At 36.2% G+C, this 17,889-nt stretch overlaps 1 protein-coding gene across 1 annotated transcript; it reads right to left on the bottom strand.

Annotated features, from left to right (window-relative positions):
* Positions 1–418: 418 nt before the first annotated feature.
* LOC145062080 (S-type anion channel SLAH1-like) lies at positions 419–1,889 on the bottom strand. The gene is made up of 2 exons (XM_079009701.1): positions 965–1,889; positions 419–860 (listed from the first exon to the last, which is right to left on the bottom strand). The coding sequence occupies exons 1-2, from the start codon at positions 1,835–1,837 to the stop codon at positions 585–587; spliced, it is 1,149 nt and encodes a 382-aa protein (XP_078865827.1). The 5' UTR covers positions 1,838–1,889; the 3' UTR covers positions 419–584.
* Positions 1,890–17,889: the final 16,000 nt, after the last annotated feature.

Raw genomic sequence — 17,889 nt, 5'->3', positions numbered from 1 at the left:
GTAACATGACAGTTTGAAACTGTCATAAACTACTAAAAGTAACATAAAAATGGGTATTTAGATAAAGGTCAAACTAATTGTCAATTCTCTGAAAAACCGATTTTTTGATGCATTTTGAATATGGTAACATAACTTATATAAAAACGGGTATTTACATAAGGGTCAAACCAATGGTCAATTCTTTGAAAAAATGATTTTCGACCACAGCCAGGGTCTCTGACCCTTGGACCCCGCTCTCAGAGGCGCTGCCCCCGGACCCCTGTTCGTTCAGGGGTTTCGCCGATAAATGACAGTGTACTTTGAAACTTGATTAAACTTAAACAAGAGGGTACTCTACACCATCCTTACTTGTTTAATATTTATCAATATCACTTTTAGTCAACAAATTAATCCCATTACACTTAAATAACATTGATGATAACAAATCATCAAGATAAAGTAGATACATATACATACATGATGCTCTTCCATTGTTGTATTGATTCATGAAAATGGTTAAGAGATAACTAGCCAAGCATAATAACTAAATAAGTATAGTGACATTACAGAAAGCCCTTAATGTCTAGCTTATTTCACCAAAGACATTAATTTAGATTGTAGGACATTGAATCGTTAGAGAATTTGAGAATAGGTTTATGAAGTAGGGAGTCGATCTTCAACGTGGAAAAGACTAAGAGGATGAGGAAAACAAGAACTGAGATTGTTGATAAGACTACTGCTAATCCAGTTGCTGTGAGACTCTTCACTTGCTGTGCGTATGCTGTGGCGGCCAGAGCAAGGAAGGTGAGAGGGAAGGAGAAAGCCCACCATGCCACACTGAACTCTTTCATTGATTTCTTGAAAAGCATCGGCCGGCTAGCCTATTTCATACAACACATTTGTCCCAAAATCAGAACCAGTTTGTCACAAGACCTACCAAAATGTGTTGACGTATAGATTGTATGATAGAGAGAAACAAACTTACCAAAGATGTGAATAGAAATAAGGATAGAAAGAATAGCATTTTGCATTGGATATCAAAACTTCCTTTAATAGATTTCCAGGCTAAGGCCGCCATGCTCGGGGCAGCTACAAAGAGGAAGAAAACAGGTCTGAGCTTGGAGGGGATGTGATTACTGCCAGACAGACGCTGATAAAGGGTGATAAAAACAATCATATAATGAGTGAGTCCCAATGTAAACAGGAAAGTGCCACTTTCTCTCCACCCCATTTTAATGGCTGCATGGGCTCCTATGAAATTCCCTATTACCGATAGTTGACTTGTTGGATTAGCCACCATTGACAAAAACCTCTTTTCAGTCGTAAACCATTGCCCATATACCTTTACATCAAGACCTACCACTGGAATGATAAGCAGCCACCATAAATACTCACAAGAGTATTTGTGGCGTAAAATGAATGATGGAGCTGATAGAAGTAACAGGAGCCATGATATCCACGGTGCAAATAGGTAATTTACTCCTACATGGTGATGGAACTCCGCTTTCACCATGTTGAAGTAGAAAATGCACCTCAAAACATAGAGGATAGAGAGAGACACCAACACGCATAGGGAAAGACACCAAAGCAAGAAAAAAGCAGTCGATGGTAACTTCAAGAACAAGTTACGAAAGGTTGGTCCCATGTTTGTGTCTTCACTAAGGGTTTTCCAAAGTAAAGCTTGACCAGCAAGGGATATGCAAATCCTGAAATAGCTGGCATTAATGTTCGCTATGACTGATGGCTTCTTTTGCGTTTTTTCTTGATTCTCAATATTATATGGCTTCACTGCGTGTTCTTGGTGTTCGCTGGTTGGAGATTCAATGACAACATCCAATTTCGATTGAGGTTGAAACATTTTTGAACTTGATTAGAAAGCTCTAGCTACGTATTCTATACTTAATAGACAAGTCAAAGGAATGTCTTGTTTTATATTTTTATGAGGTTCTTTATATAGTAAATGGATCGATTTAAATTAATCTGGTATACAGTACGACTTTAAGAAAACAGATCTTCCGAAAAGATAAATCTGTCAAGATAAAATCGGAAAAGATTTATTTTCTTAAGCGGTAGACATAAATCGACGCAAGGAAATAGAGAAATTATCCATGTAAGCTCGCACTTCGATCGATAATGCCCAAAAGCAAAATCACTTTGCTCCACTTAATCTCTCCCCAATATCTCTGTGAAAACAAATATAGTTTAATTTATCAATTAAGGGGGGCCATGTGTGTTTCTCCATGCATTGTGAATCCTCTTCTTTATGTTATGGATTAACACAACACTAAATAGATTTTATTGTTGCAAATGCAAGAGAAGAATAAAGAGACTAAGCTCAAGTTATTGTGTAATTAAACCACCAAAAAAAAAGAAGCAAATAATTCAATACGAAATTTTAAGATCAGACAGGAAGAGAATTTCAAAACGTACGCTAATATAGTGCATGCATGCTATTGCAAAGTATAACTTCGCACACACGTTTTTATTGAACTGCGAGGATTGCTTCGTGTATACTGACTAGCATCAATATTAATTAATTTTTTAAAGTCACGAAAATATTACTTTTAATGCAGTTACAAATCTAATCCCATAAATTAGACAGCGAAAGATTTTTGAAAAAGAAGATGGAACACGATAAGTAAATTAGGTAAGAGGATGGATAAAGAAATGTAATTCTTTATAGTATCGGGATTCGGGAGTTTAGATTAATGACTTATTAAACTACATAGATTAAGTAGGTCAACTAAAATTATATATCGTATATATTATCAATGCATTTTTTATGCCTTCAGGCTGCTTCAAACCTTTTTTCAATACACCGGATTTTTCATTTGATTTGTAAAAATACAAGAAGCGGTATCTTTCATCACTCAAGATATTATTGAATCTGATGATAGAGGTTGTAAAGACCAACTTCGACAAAGATCTAAAACTCTAAAATCTTCACAATTAATGTAGTTGTCTTAAAGAAAAAATACTGAACTCATCATGAATTCTTTTTTCTTTATCCCTTTGGTTAACTTACATTTACATCATAAACATCCAATAAAACCTCGACTTCGAACACAATGGTCTAACAACCTCGATCAGCTAGCTAGAGGCGGGAACTTCGGTGTGTACGTAAGAGTTTGTTGGATATGACGTCTAATGCAAACTATTCATTCAAACACAATTGTAAGTCTCTTGTTAGAAAGGGATTCGTTCCAAAGAGTATTTTTAATTAATGATTATTTCCGATAAACAATACATTAGATTTCCACCAATATAATTACAATATATGACTAAAAGGGCTATACAATGGGCCACGCAAATAATACATACAAAACCAGATATCATAAACAACAATACGTCTAACAACTATAATACAGTTTTAGTCTTATCTTTTCCTTTTTGGATTCTTGATGTAGAGAAGTTCGCTTTACTCTCATTTACCAGAGGATTCACGTGATATGGAACGAGAACCATAACTAAAAACTCAAACAAGTCGTCAAACCACAAATAAAAAACATTGTAACCTATATCAATGTTTTTATATATAATTGTTACAACTGCATGTAACATTGACCCATCCCAAAAATACCCAGAATTAAGTGCACCCATTATTAATATAATTTAAAATGTGGTGATTGTTTTTTTTGGAAGGGAAATAAACGTAAAATTTTATTTCGAAAGGAAACAAATCTGTACTCAGATTCATTATGAACTCCTAAAGATTTATTCGAGTTGTAGAAAGGATTAACTTGAAAATTGAAGATGTCAAATTGAGACCAGAAAAGATGAAAATTTCCCAATATTCTGCCCCACTGTCCAATTTGTAGTGCACATCTTCTCAGGGTTGATGATGTGTGGATTTTGCATTTCCGCCCTCTTTCCTTTTCCTCTTTCATAAACACTAAAGGAAATATCCATGCTGGTTCGGATTACATATAAAATTAATCATACACACAATTACACCTTCTTCTGTAATAAATCTATTAATGGATAGTTAGGCATATGTTGGTACAAAAAATTCTACATGCATTAATGATATCTGTAATTAAAGAAGTGTATATTCGATTTGATGTGGTTTTAGAATAATCACTTACCAACATTAACATTAAAATCACAATGGTTCACATATAAAACATATTCAAACTAATAAGTTAAGTATAATATATTAGAAAATTAACAATATAATTTTTTAAATACAAATAAAAGATGTTAATTATTTGAATTAATAATGAAGTTTCATTTGATTAGTAGGGTTTGAGATAGCAACTTTTACTTTAACCATATCATTTTGGATAACCTTTTTACACATTAGAATATATATATATATATATATATATATATATATATATATATATATATATATATATATATATATATATATATATAGAAGTAGGTTCAGTGGAAAATGAATAATTAGGGCAACATATGCTGGAACCAATGATCAAGTGACACGTGTCCATTTCTTTATTCATAAGCAATGTACTATGGAAGTTATTTATGTAGTTACACCAAAGTGATGTGTTGTCATGCTTTCAATGGTTCCAACATGTGTTGCCCTAATTATTTATTTTCCATATAACTCTTCCCTATATATATATATATATATATATATATATATATATATATATATATATATATATATATATATATATATATATATATTGAGAGAGAGAGAGAGGGGCGTCCATATGTTCTCAACATCTATTGTGTGGAAGTAGAAACCAATCAAAAATTAGAAAGCTCTGAATCCTTAATTTAATCAATAATCGTAGATTAGTATTCTAAGTTATGGTTAATTATGGTAATTAGTAATTAAAGTCTTTAATAACCTTTAAATCTAGAAATAAGTTTATAAACATTATAAAATCGCCCATCAACCCCTTTATCACAATCCATTGTTCCTCCCTAACCTCTATTGTTCATCTCCTTGAACTCCTCTGACCAGTCATTGTTGCTCTTACTTTTCTCCTCGATATATCTTCTATGATTCGAGTTACTATATACACCAAATCGCTGATTGTCGAGATTAGATGCTATTCAAACATGGTTTAGTGTTTTCTTGAAGAAACTATTGTTAAAACGGTGCAAGCTATGGACGATAGGTACAAACAGATGCCTTTAACCACTACCACTAATCCCTATCATCGGAGCTTCATCCTACCAGAGTTTATAGGAGGAAAAAGAACAAAACAAGATAGAGGAAGGAGAAAAAGACAATATTCCCTTAAACTTGATTTCTACTTTTTACATTTATAAGTCTTTTGCACTATCTCTGGCTTTCTCACTTAATCTATCACACTCTATTTGTGTTTAGACCAAAATATGTTTTCAATTAATTATGTTTAAAATCATTTATGACTTCTAATAACGCTGACTAAACCTTTGTGTCCAAACACGGTTGCAAACACGTGTCTAAGACTTCTTCTCAACGTTTCAATTCAATGTATGTAAGACCTATTCATGGTTAAAGATATATAGCTAATACTTAGGAGTTTGGTTGTATATTTTATTCTATTTATAGCTTTGATGTATGCACTGTAAAATCAATTAATTTAATACGATTTCACTTCATTTATTTTTAAAGTCTTTATTGTATCAAAGCTCTATTGATTTTTTTTCTCATCTTCGTTGCTTTTCCATGGAGAACAATCAACACATCTTAGGGCTTGCTACAAATTCCTCTTTTCAGATCCCCTCAATAAGTATCAAGCTTGAGACTACAAACTATTGTTTGTGGTGTACCATGATCATATCAGCCTTAGAAACATTCGATTTGGAGTCCTTTGTTCTCGACCCTAAACCTCCTCCTAAAAATCTTATCATTGAACATGAAGAGGCAAAACCTACAGTTGAACCTAATCTTGACTACATGTAATGGAAGAAGCGTGATCGTTATTTGCTTGCGTTTTTTGAAATACACCCTTTTAAAAAGAGCTCTAGTTATTATTGCTCGCTTCACTTCCTCTCATCTTGCTTGGACAGATATTATAAAGGCCTTTCAATCGCAAACCAGTGCGAAATGAATGTCTCTGAAGACTCAACTACAAACTTTGTCCAAGGACTCGTTATCTATGATCGAATATGTTGAAAAGAAATGTGCAATTGCTGACTCATTGGATGAAGATCTTAATTCGAATTCAACGGAAGACCTAGCTAATTAGTCACATTCTCAACGGGATGGACTCCTCTTACGGCTCATTTAATACCATATTTATGATAAATGATGACCTTACTTCTATTCAAAACATGCTTAGCTTACTTATTCAAGAAGACGATCGATTAGAACAGGAGCACCTCTGACAAACTATTTCCATTCCGTCTACTTCTCCTGCTTCTCCTCTGTTGGCCCTCAATGTGAATCACAATCCCTCAAGGTATAACTCCAATAAATCTGGCTCCTCCTCTACACAATACTCCTCAAATCATTCCTTCGATTCACGTCGTCTTCGATCTCAATGCCAATTATGAAATATTAATTTATTAATCATATAAATTAATGAATCAATCAACTAACAATTGATCTCATATTATTTTATTAATCACATAATAAATTAACAAATTAATTATCTATTTCTAATTAATATATTAATCATAATATATTAATAAATCATTTATTACAATTGTTTAATCATATAATAAACAAATAAAGATATCATCTCTCTCTCTCTCTCTCTCTTTCTCTCTCTCTCTCTCTAAATGTCATTCTTACACAGTTCTAGTTATGAGAGAAACCCAAAAAGGACTTTGGTTATAACTACAACAATATACCAATTTAGTTATTGACTTAGATATCTTAATCCAAAAGTATCTCACTTGGATAAGTCTATAACTATAGTTGCAAGTATAAAACTTGAACTAAACAACAAAGTTTGCTTTCCAAATCCACTGCCGAAATCTAATTCAAATCAAACGATGGCCCTAAGATAAGTGATCAGTTATTCCTATGTTATACAAGATATTGTATGGACATGAAACATAGATTAAACTTAATCTCATAGTCCACGATTCTGTTTCTCGATTTTCCCGATTGATGATGGCTGAATTCAGACTTCTAACTAATCCCATCAAGTTCGTCTGGGCTCGGGCAAGCACTTCAGATGTCGGAAAACAAATCATCGAGGTGATCAATGATATCACTTTTCTTGGTAAGGAAAAAGGAACGAATTACTTTGAATATATAGCCATAAATTTTACTAACCAAATCATGCATGGAAATAGTCTTTATAACACCCAGTTACGAGATGCGTTTGGGTAAACCAATGCACAACTAATTCGTAAACTACAAACTATATATCTTCACTTAAGTTTAGTAGGTATTATCTTCTTAGAATTACTCGTGATAAAGTCCATGAAGTAATCACTAAGCATGGATTTATCCAATACTTAAAATCTTCATTTTCAAAGTACTCGTGAATATTGTAGCAATTCCAATTGCAAGGTCTTAACCTCAATTGACAATCTACAATCAACTCATGACAATCTTAAATCACTACTTAGTTCCAAAAGTATGAGCAAAAAATATAGAATTTTGAATAATATTAAAATTACTCAGGAAAGTAAACATGCAAAGTGAAACACAATAATAAATTAATTAATAACTATGGTTTCAAACTTACTGAATATAAATAATAACTATTATTTAATCACCATAGAAATTATGAATTTATTCATTGCATAATGTTTTAAGTAATCAACTAACCACTTGGATCAGATAACATCAGACATGCCTATGTTATGAACATGCATATTATGCCTCTCTATGGTCCTTCCTTTGTGAATAGATCCACTCGACACTATTCCAATGATGCACATTTCACATTTCACAATTCCAAATTCTTATCATTATTTAAGATGTAGTGGAATTTCATCTTTATATGCATTGTCTCTTGTGGTGTCGAGTCTCTAAAGTCATTGAGACTGAGCGTACAATATTACATAATGTTCCACTGGAACTTGTTATTCAGAACAATTCCATTATAACAAAGTCCCAAATTCAAGTATTGTCAATATGTAGTACCATAATAACAATTATGATCCCACTAGCCTTGTATTGTACCCATAAATTAACTGGACTTCTAGAAATCAATACTCGTTGATTTTCTTAAGGTGGTGCAAATTTATGTTACACGATGTTTCGATAAGTCTCTAGCTAGACTTCTTAAGCTTGTACATATTAGTTAGATAATGTATGTGTGTGTATGTTTAAAACCTTTAAAGACAGATAGATATATCCCTTGAAAGTTCAAACAATTCCTTGCCATTCCTTATAATTTGAAATATGAAGAGGGATGTCGAAATCATATTGTGAATTTGAGAATGTAATTTACATTACTAGCAACCATATAGATCAGGTCTTCAAATTGTATTAGTGAGAGTATTTCCTCATAATCATTTTAATGAATTAGAGAGAAACCTTTTCCACTTAGATTTTATGGTGCATACATTCCTATCCATGTGAATCTATTGTTTCCAACCAACTATCACAAGACAAGGTTTAGGACAAAATAAATTCAGTTTTAGTTTCCTTCATGGACTAAACTTTGCTAATCTAATTTCTTGCCTTCTGGCAGCTCGCATGCCTACCAGTGCTTCCATTTTGTTAGTAGCTGTAACGCCTGTGTTTCCGGGCTTGCCATTTTTAGCAATGTAATAGTCTAGGTTAACCTTTGTAACCCGTTTTGAAATAATAAGAGTGTATTATTTGAGTATTATGTGTTTTGTGCTTAATTGCTTAATTATGTGGTTTGATTAATTAAGAATAAAAATAAGCGTCAAAATTTAAGTGTAAAATAAACTTAATATCTTTGGATAATGTTGTAGTAGTTGAAACGAGGTTTCCGAATATATATATAGAACTCCCAAATCTGACTTCGTATGAGGAAGTTATGATTTATCGAAGTTTCGACTTTGCGGTATGCAGCTTGAAATACTCGATTTGAGATCGAGCGGTTTTTAGCCGAAGCATTCTAAACGAGGATCGAAGGTCTCGTTGTTGGTATCGAAGCGATAAAAAGTTAGGCCAGAACGGACGTCAAACGAAGAAGTTATGAATTTATAACAAAGTTTTTCTGTCGCGGCCTATTAAAAATAAATAATAAAAATAAAGTCCAAATTAGCCGACGGAGTCTAAACGAAAGTTGTAGAGCGTAGTCTCACCTTCGCGTGGATATAAAGAACGTCGAAAACGGAGTTCGTATGAAGAAGATATAAACTTCCGAAGTTTATTAATTAATTTGTATTTATTTTTAATTGGAAATTCCGGCATTATCCAAAGGGGAGTCAGCGATCCGATCCGAAGTACGCCCTACGTACTCCGAGGATGTCGACACTCGCAGCAAGTGGCTTCGAATGATGAATGCAGTGACGATTTCGGACACGTACGCCTGTACGCCCTGTGTACTCCGAGGCTCCAGCCTTCTATAAATAGGATGCGAGGGCAGCCGGCTCTTTTGCTAATTTTCTCTCTTCTCTCTCCCATTTTGCATCGTTTTGCGTGCTAGAAATACCCCGAAGCCCCGGTATTATTCTCGAGCCCCGAGGCAAGTCCCGAGATCCTGAAGATCCCGAGAAGTGCGGTTCCCGAGTCGAAGCTCTGCCCGCGAAAAGTTCGATTTTTGTGAAGGTCTTCCAGATCTGCTGAGGATTACTACTTCTACAAGTCGTAGTGCTGTCCGATCGTCTTCTGATCAAGTGAGTGTATACTACCTTTCATAAACACGATAATAATACAAGTATGGTTTGAGTGCATTAAGTATATTGTTGTTTATATGTGTGAGTGTGTAGGTACTTTCTTCTAACGCATGATTATGGAGTATTTTATACGCAATACGTGTTATGTGTAGAATTTGTTGTTATGTGTGTGAATGTATGTTCATCCTCTTCCATCTCATAGATCTGAATTGCTTTCTATGAAATATGTGTTACGTGGGTATGCCTCATCTGTTATGTGGAATATATATTGAATGAAAATGATATACAGGTTTCAAACTATGTATGAAAGTATATATTTTATCTACTAATATGTTGGGTAGAACATGGGTAGATAGTTGGTGTGAAATAAACAGATGAGAGGCCTCGATGTTGTTGTTGTTGTTGATCTAGTTATTCAGTGGAGTATGGATAACGACCACGGACTCTTTCTAGATAGTCCAGTGGAACGCTAGCAGGTTCATAACCTGTAGGTGTTGTGAACGATGTGTTCACCGGTGTACTCTATCCCCCTCATGGTTGCCTTTAGGATATCTATTATTGAGGAAACCCCTTAGCAGTGATGTCCGTCCCGATGAAAATCCTAGATTAGGTCCCTTGAGATAGATGTTATTTTAGGGACATAAATTGAGGATAGCGGGAATGGGTAATCGGGATAGTGATTGGTTGGTGAAATTAAATATAACTTATTTATTGTGGGTTGAAAACCCTAGGTGCTCACCAGGCTCCCAAGCCTGACCCACTCAGTTTTATTTGTATTACACGTAGTGGCGCGAGGGCATAAGATGGTTGAATCATCAAGTTGTTTTGTTTACAAGTCTGTATATGTATATATTTGTTGAATGACTTGTAATGTTATCGTTTATGCTTTATGGTCTGTATCGGAACATGACATCCCGAGTTTTGACTATATAATGAAAATGCATCTCTTGATGAAATGCTTTGATAAATATTATTTTATCATGTTTTGTTTTGGGAACAAATTCCGCAACTCTTTCAAATCAAAAGGATTTACTCTGAAATTATTTAAAAGCATAAATGAAAATCGGTCTTTTCTGGCCGAGATTTTGGGGATGTCACAGTTGGTATCAGAGCATTAGTTTAAGCGAACTAGGAATTTGTATGATTTCTAGACTTAAACTTAGAATGCTAAGTGAAATTTTGAGGTGTGTGTCTGTTGGATTTTAGACACGAGCACTAGTTTATTTTAGGAAAGTTGCCTAAAATGCTTTTATGTGCTAAATGTTATATGTTGCCATATATGATATTAATTGTTCGGATCGACGGTCTGTTGCCGACCGGATCTGGAAACCTTATGTGTGTAGGATTCTAAGCATGTGTATACGGTATTAGAACTAGCATGTAAACGTTTCGGAGTAATAAGGTGATGGGTTTTAGCCTTAAGAACTTTCCTATGTGCACATGCAAAACCCTAATGCTCGGATCTAGGCTTTCTAATTAAACATGCTTTGAATCCAAGACTTCTAATGGCTAATTAGGTTAAATAACAACATTGAAACAGATCTAGAATCATACCTTTGAGTTCCTTGTTGATCTTGTGGTCTTGGAGCTTCTAGAGTCACAAATGTCACTCCTCTGATGGCTTACAAACACCAATAGCAAGAAAGATGATTTAGGAGAGAGGAGAGGGAAGGAAATCGGCCAGGGTTCTCTTACTTTAGGAGAGGTGCCGATTTCCCTTGCCCATGGGATCTATTTATACTTGTAGACTCCTTAAGGGTTACAACCTAAACCCTAATTGGATAATCTTCTCTTAAGGCTATCCAAATCCTTTCCTTAGATAAGCCATGGACGAATTTAGCTATCCTTTAGCTTCTAGAATTCGTCCCTAGTATATCTATAAGGATTTTCAGTCTAAAGCTTAACTATCAAACAATTGACAGTTTATACCCCTTTATTTAATTAACCTATTTAAGTCACCAAATTAATTCTAATTAATTCTATGACTTATATTAATCAAATAACAATATATTATTCATTATATTATTCCCATAATATATTAATAATATTTACTCTCTCTTATTAAATCATCCTATAAAGTTGCTATGGTGAAGGCAACCCAAAAGGACCATGCACAACCGGATCAAATACTTGCCTAATATAGTTGCAGCCTTAGACACTATTCCAACAGTCTCCCACTTGGATAAGCCTAGTAACTATATGCACAAGTACAATTCGGTTTGCAATCGTAGCTCTCAAAGACGCTGTCAAACTCTGATCTAATCAATCTTGTCCTTTAGATAAGGGATCGTACAGTCCTCTGTTAGATATCATGCTGACAATCCTATGGAATGGTTAGTCAAGCATTTAGGTTTCTCGATCTCTGATTTATTTGACATAGAACTTAATCGAACACATCAATTCAGTTCTGACCGGGCCCGGCACATAAGTCAAATCAAATCATCGAGCGGCCGAGATATCGCTTCTACCCTCTTAGGATAAAATTTACAGATAAACTTCGACTTATATGCATTTACTTATTCATTAATCAACTATACACAACAATGCGTTTTATAACACTGAGTTACTTATGCGTTTTCGCATTATCAATGTACAACCAATTAACAAATAACAAACCATATATCTAGGTTTTAAGACTATATGATATTATCGTCTTGCGATCACCCTTTTATATCTTATTCCATAAGGTGATTCCAGCAAGTGCGGGTTTGTTCCAATGCTCAAAACTAGTTCATAAGCACTCATGAACGTTGCAGCAACCCTTTGCTATGTCTAACACCATTTAGACAATCTACATACCAATTCATGACAGTCTTCATTCATATCTACTTCCAACATATGAACGATTGTGGATAATTTGAACAATTCTATTATTCCTAATAATGTCAATTATTCCGGAAGTCAAAACATGCAAAGTGAAACAATAGTTAAACAATTAACATAAGACAGTAACATTACTCAGAAATAAAACTCCTTTATTTAATCATCAAATGTTAATTACATTTATCTATTACACGTTTCTAATACTATCTAAGCTATGCTAATATCATCCTTCAGCCCAATACTCCTAGCATGCTGTAAGTGCTTAACCCTACTCAGTCCCTTCGTAAGCGGATCTGCTGGGTTATCTTCTGATGATATCCTCTTCACTACGAGTTGTCCTTCTTCTACACGATGTCCAATGAAGTGATATTTTCTGTCGATATGTCTTGATCTACCATGATCCCTCAGTTCCTTGGTCAAGGAAACCGCGCCTTCGTTATCACAGAAAATCTCCATGGGCTCCTTTATGGCAAGTACGACTCCAAGATCACCGATGAAGTTCTTTAGCCATATTGCCTCCTTCGACGCTTCGCTCGCTGCAATGTACTCTGATTCGCACGTTGAATCAGCTACGGTTTCCTGCTTGGAACTCTTCCATGTCACTGCTCCTCCATTTAAGGTAAAGACCCAACCCGACTGCGAACGGTAATTGTCCCTGTCGGTCTGAAAACTGGCGTCACTATACCCTCGCACCTTCAAGTCATCACTCCCTCCAAGGACTAAGAACCATTCCTTCGTCCTCCGAAGGTACTTAAGGATGTTCTTCACCGCAATCCAATGTGCTTTGCCAGGATTCCCTTGATATCTGCTAACCATGCTCAAAGCGAAGCTACATCAGGGCGAGTACAAGTCATAGCGTACATGATTGAGCCAACTGCGGAAGCGTATGGTACTCGGCTCATTTCTACTATCTCAGCTTCGGTACTCGGACTTTGAGTCTTACTCAACTTGGCATTACTTTGTATCGGTAATTCTCCCTTCTTCGAGTTTTCCATACTAAAACGTTTTAGTACCTTCTCTAAGTAAGTATTCTGACTAAGTCCAATTAGTCTCTTACTTCTTTCTCTTACTATCCTTATTCCCAAAATGTAAGAAGCCTCTCCGAGGTCCTTCATAGCGAAGCACTTCCCGAGCCAGGACTTAACCTCCTGCAGAGTCGGGATGTCGTTTCCTATGAGTAATATGTCATCAACATACAGAACGAGGAAGCTTACTATACTCCCATTGGCTTTGACATATACACAAGACTCGTCTTCGCTTCGTACAAATCCAAACTCTTTGACTTTCTCATCGAAGCAAAGATTCCATCTGCGAGACGCTTGCTTAAGTACATAAATGGACTTCTCAAGTTTACACACTCTATTTGGATGCTTCGAATCCACAAACCCCTCTGGCTGAGCCATGTAAACATCCTCAGCCAACTTTCCATTAAGGAAAGCGGTCTTGACATCCATTTGCCAAATCTCATAATCATGAAATGCGGCAATAGCTAGCATCACCCTAATAGATTTTAATTTTCACAACTGGTGAGAAGGTCTCATCATAGTCAACTCCGGGAGTTTGAGTAAAGCCCTTCGCAACCAATCGCGCTTTATATGTGTGTACGTTTCCATACACGTCGGTCTTCTTCTTGAAGATCCACTTGCACCCAACGGTCTTACGTCCGGGCACATAATCAACCAAATTCCAAACTTGGTTATCATACATGGATTGGATCTCGCTATCCATTGCCTCTTTCCATTTAGTAGACTCCGGGCCTGCCATGGCTTCCTTATAGCTATTAGGTTCATCAAGATTTATTAGTGTACCATCACTAATATACGTGTCCCCTTCGGTAGTAATATGAAAACCATAAAACTGGGGTAGAACTCTAACTCTATCGGAACGTCTAAGAGGCAATGACTCGTCAACCGGTTCAACCGGAGTTTCCTCCTCGGGTTGAGTGTCAGCGGTAGAGGTCCCTTCATCTATCGACTCTTGAATCTCTTCAAGCTCGATTTGCCTCCCACTGTCTCCTTGGCTTATGAGTTCTCGCTCTCGGAAAACTCCTCTCCTCGCAACGAAGACCACATTGTCCTTCGTTCTATTGAAGAGATATCCAAAGGATGTCTGCGGGTAGCCAATGAAAATACATCGCTCACTTCGAGGTTCAAGCTTGTCGTGAGTATCTCGTCTTATGAAAGCCTCGCAACCCTAAACCTTGATATGTGCCAACGAGGGAGCTTTCCCTGTCCACATCTCGTGAGGTGTTTTGGCAACCTTCTTGGTAGGGACTCGGTTAAGGATATGGGCGGCAGTCTCTAAGGCATACCCCCAAAAAGAGATAGGTAGTGAAGCACGACTCATCATAGAGAGAACCATATCCAATAAGGTTCGATTACGCCTTTCTGCCACACCATTCAACTGCGGTGTCCTAGGAGGCGTCAATTGTGAAACTATTCCACACTCCTTGAGATAATCGTGGAATTCAAGACTTAGATACTCTCCTCCTCGATCGGATCGAAGCATCTTGATTTTCCTGCCCAATTGATTCTCCACTTTATTCTTGAACTCTTTGAACTTTTCAAAGGTTTCTGACTTTTGCTTGATTAAGTAGATATACCCATATCTATTATAGTCATCGGTAAAAGTCACGTAGAAGCGGTTCCCATCCTTCGTGGTTGATCTAAACGGTCCACATACATCGGTATGTATTAGGTCCAATAGACCCTCGCCCCTTTCACATGTACTCGTGAAAGGTGACTTAGTCATCTTTCCAAGCAAGCAAGACTCGCATGTGTCATCTTCCCTAAGGTCGAATGACTCCAACACTCCATCCTTTTGGAGTTGGGCTATGCGTTTCTTGTTGACATGTCCAAGACGACAATGCCACAAGGATGCTTTATCCATACTAGTGGAAGAATCTATATTCAAAACATCATTTCCCAAGTTATCAAGAATCATAACAATTTCATATATTCCATTACATGGTATAGCTTCAAAGTAAAAGACACCATTTAGATAAGCTAAAATAGAACCATTCTCATTATTAAAAGAAAATCTAAATCTTTGTCTATATAAACCATGAAATGAAATGATGTTTCTAGCCATTTCTGGCGAATAGCAACAATTGTTCAAATCTAAACACAAATTATTCCTAAGCACTAAAGAATACACTCCAATCTTGGTCACAGGCGACGATCTTCTGTTCCCCATGATTAGATTGATTCTTCCTTGCTCCACATCCCTACTTCTTCTTAGTCCCTGCACATTAGAACAAATGTGGTAACCACAACCGGTATCAAGAACCCAAGAAATAGCATGATTAGAATCATTAGATTTGATTGTGTATATACCTGCGAAAGATGGCTTGATCTTTCCTTCTTTGATTGCTTGCAGGTACTCTGGGCAGCTTCTCTTCCAATGTCCTATCTTATGGTAGTGGTGGCACTCTCCCTCCTTCGGGTTAGGACAGGGCTTAGCGGGATCAACTTTGGTCCCACTAGAAGAGGCACCATCTCGGGTTTTGACCTTGTGATAGTTCTTTGATGAAGCCTTCCTCTTCTTTCCCTTTCCTTGACCAATAGCCAAGACAGGAGCAGCAGTCGGATTGGGAGCAGGTGCAGCAGGCTTGTCTTTGAAGTTGCTCTCAGCAACCCTCAAGAGACCTTGGAGCTTGCTTAGGGTGACCTCTTCTTTGTTCATGTGGTAGGTCATCCTAAATTGGTTGTACATCGGAGGCAAAGAGTGAAGCACCATGTCGATCGCCAAGTCTTCCCCAAAGTCAACATTTAACTTGCGAAGGCGGTCGACATACCTTTGCATCTTTTGCAAGTGCACGGTAAGAGATTCTCCATGACCCATCTTAGCGGAAATCATGTTGGTGAAAATCTCATAACGCTCTTGTCTCGCGTTTTGGTGGTACCTCTCCAATAAGTCTTGGTGCATCTCGTACGGGTACATGTCCTCGTAGGACTTTTGGAATTCGGAGTTCATGGTAGCAATCATGATGCAATGTACCTTCGTTGCATCTCGCTCATGAGTTTCAAAGGCGGTGATTTCGGCTGGAGTAGCGATTTCGGTGTTGATTTTCTCTAGCTTCTCATCAAGGACATACTCCTTGTCCTCATAGCGAGCAATGGTGCGAATGTATCTTATCCATTCGCTAAAGTTCATTCCATCGAAAGTGACCTTTTGGCAAAGGCTCATCAACGTGAAAGAACTAGCAGCCGTGTTGTTTGCGTTCAACATCTATAATTAGAAAAGGACAAAGATAGATTAGAATATGAATCCCTAATTATCACCCAATAAGAAAAATTAGGGCTAGGATCCAACAATGAGATTTACATATTAGAAAAGGGATGCTGTAATCTAACATGCAAACAAATTGAAGGTAAGTGAATGACGATTCACTAATTCTCCATCACAAAAACCTAAACTATTAGTCCTAAGTGTTTTTGAGAATTCCTAGGTTCGGATGAGATTCATTGAAACTATTCAATGGCATGTTTAAATCTCGATATGCCCCTCTTGTTTGTGACTGGGATGCCGAGGATCACAAAGCGGGTGTGAATTACCATGCAAATTCACATGGTGCCTTCATTGTAACGATCACCTATTCGATGTGCCGGTAAACCACACACGCTCCATCGAACTATGATAAACAATGAATCACGCTTTGCCACCTTTGCTTAGAACCAATTAGTGTGCCGGTAAACCACACACGCTCCACTAACTTCTTAGCAAGAGTGCAAAGTGTAATTTCATGGGATTGCATCGATTCACTTTTCCTAAAGTAACTAAGATTGGGAAATTTTTAAAAATGTGTAGTTACTTTGTATTACTTATTATACTTTTAATGAGAGGAAGAGGTTGCCCTATCCTACCCGTTCGGCTAACGACCCTCCACCAATCAAGCAAGCGGTGGGTGTGAGTGTACACCCATTAAGCGCCATTTTATAGGCCGCAACCTTATACCCACCTTATAGATTGGCTTCGTGAATGAGGCCTACTAACGGTAAGACTAGCATTTAGTTATACATATATATATATATATATATATTATACTAGTAATATCATATTAGTATAGGGTTGTATTTTAAACCTTTTAAAATCTAGGGTTTTTGAAATTTAAGTTGTCTAAATTAAAACTTTTTAATCATAAATATAAATTTCAAAACTTGAGGGCAAGTTTTAAACATTTAAAACATGGAGGATCAAATAACAAATAATTCCAATTAACAATTAATTTTCTAATTATCTTTGATTTGATTTATTCAAGATTTCTTTTAAGATAGTTACCAAAATAATCAAAATATTCAATTAATTATCATATAAGGAAATTAAATATTTGATTAGTTGATAATTACCTTTAACTAGATCAAGATAATTGTTATATTTATCAAAAAATCGGATTTATGTTGATCT

The sequence above is a fragment of the Lactuca serriola genome, chromosome 7, assembly GCF_051521515.1.
Source record: "Lactuca serriola cultivar US96UC23 chromosome 7, Lser_US96UC23_V15, whole genome shotgun sequence".
Lineage (NCBI taxonomy): Eukaryota > Viridiplantae > Streptophyta > Magnoliopsida > Asterales > Asteraceae > Lactuca > Lactuca serriola.
This window is presented reverse-complemented; position numbering and strand designations above follow the sequence as displayed.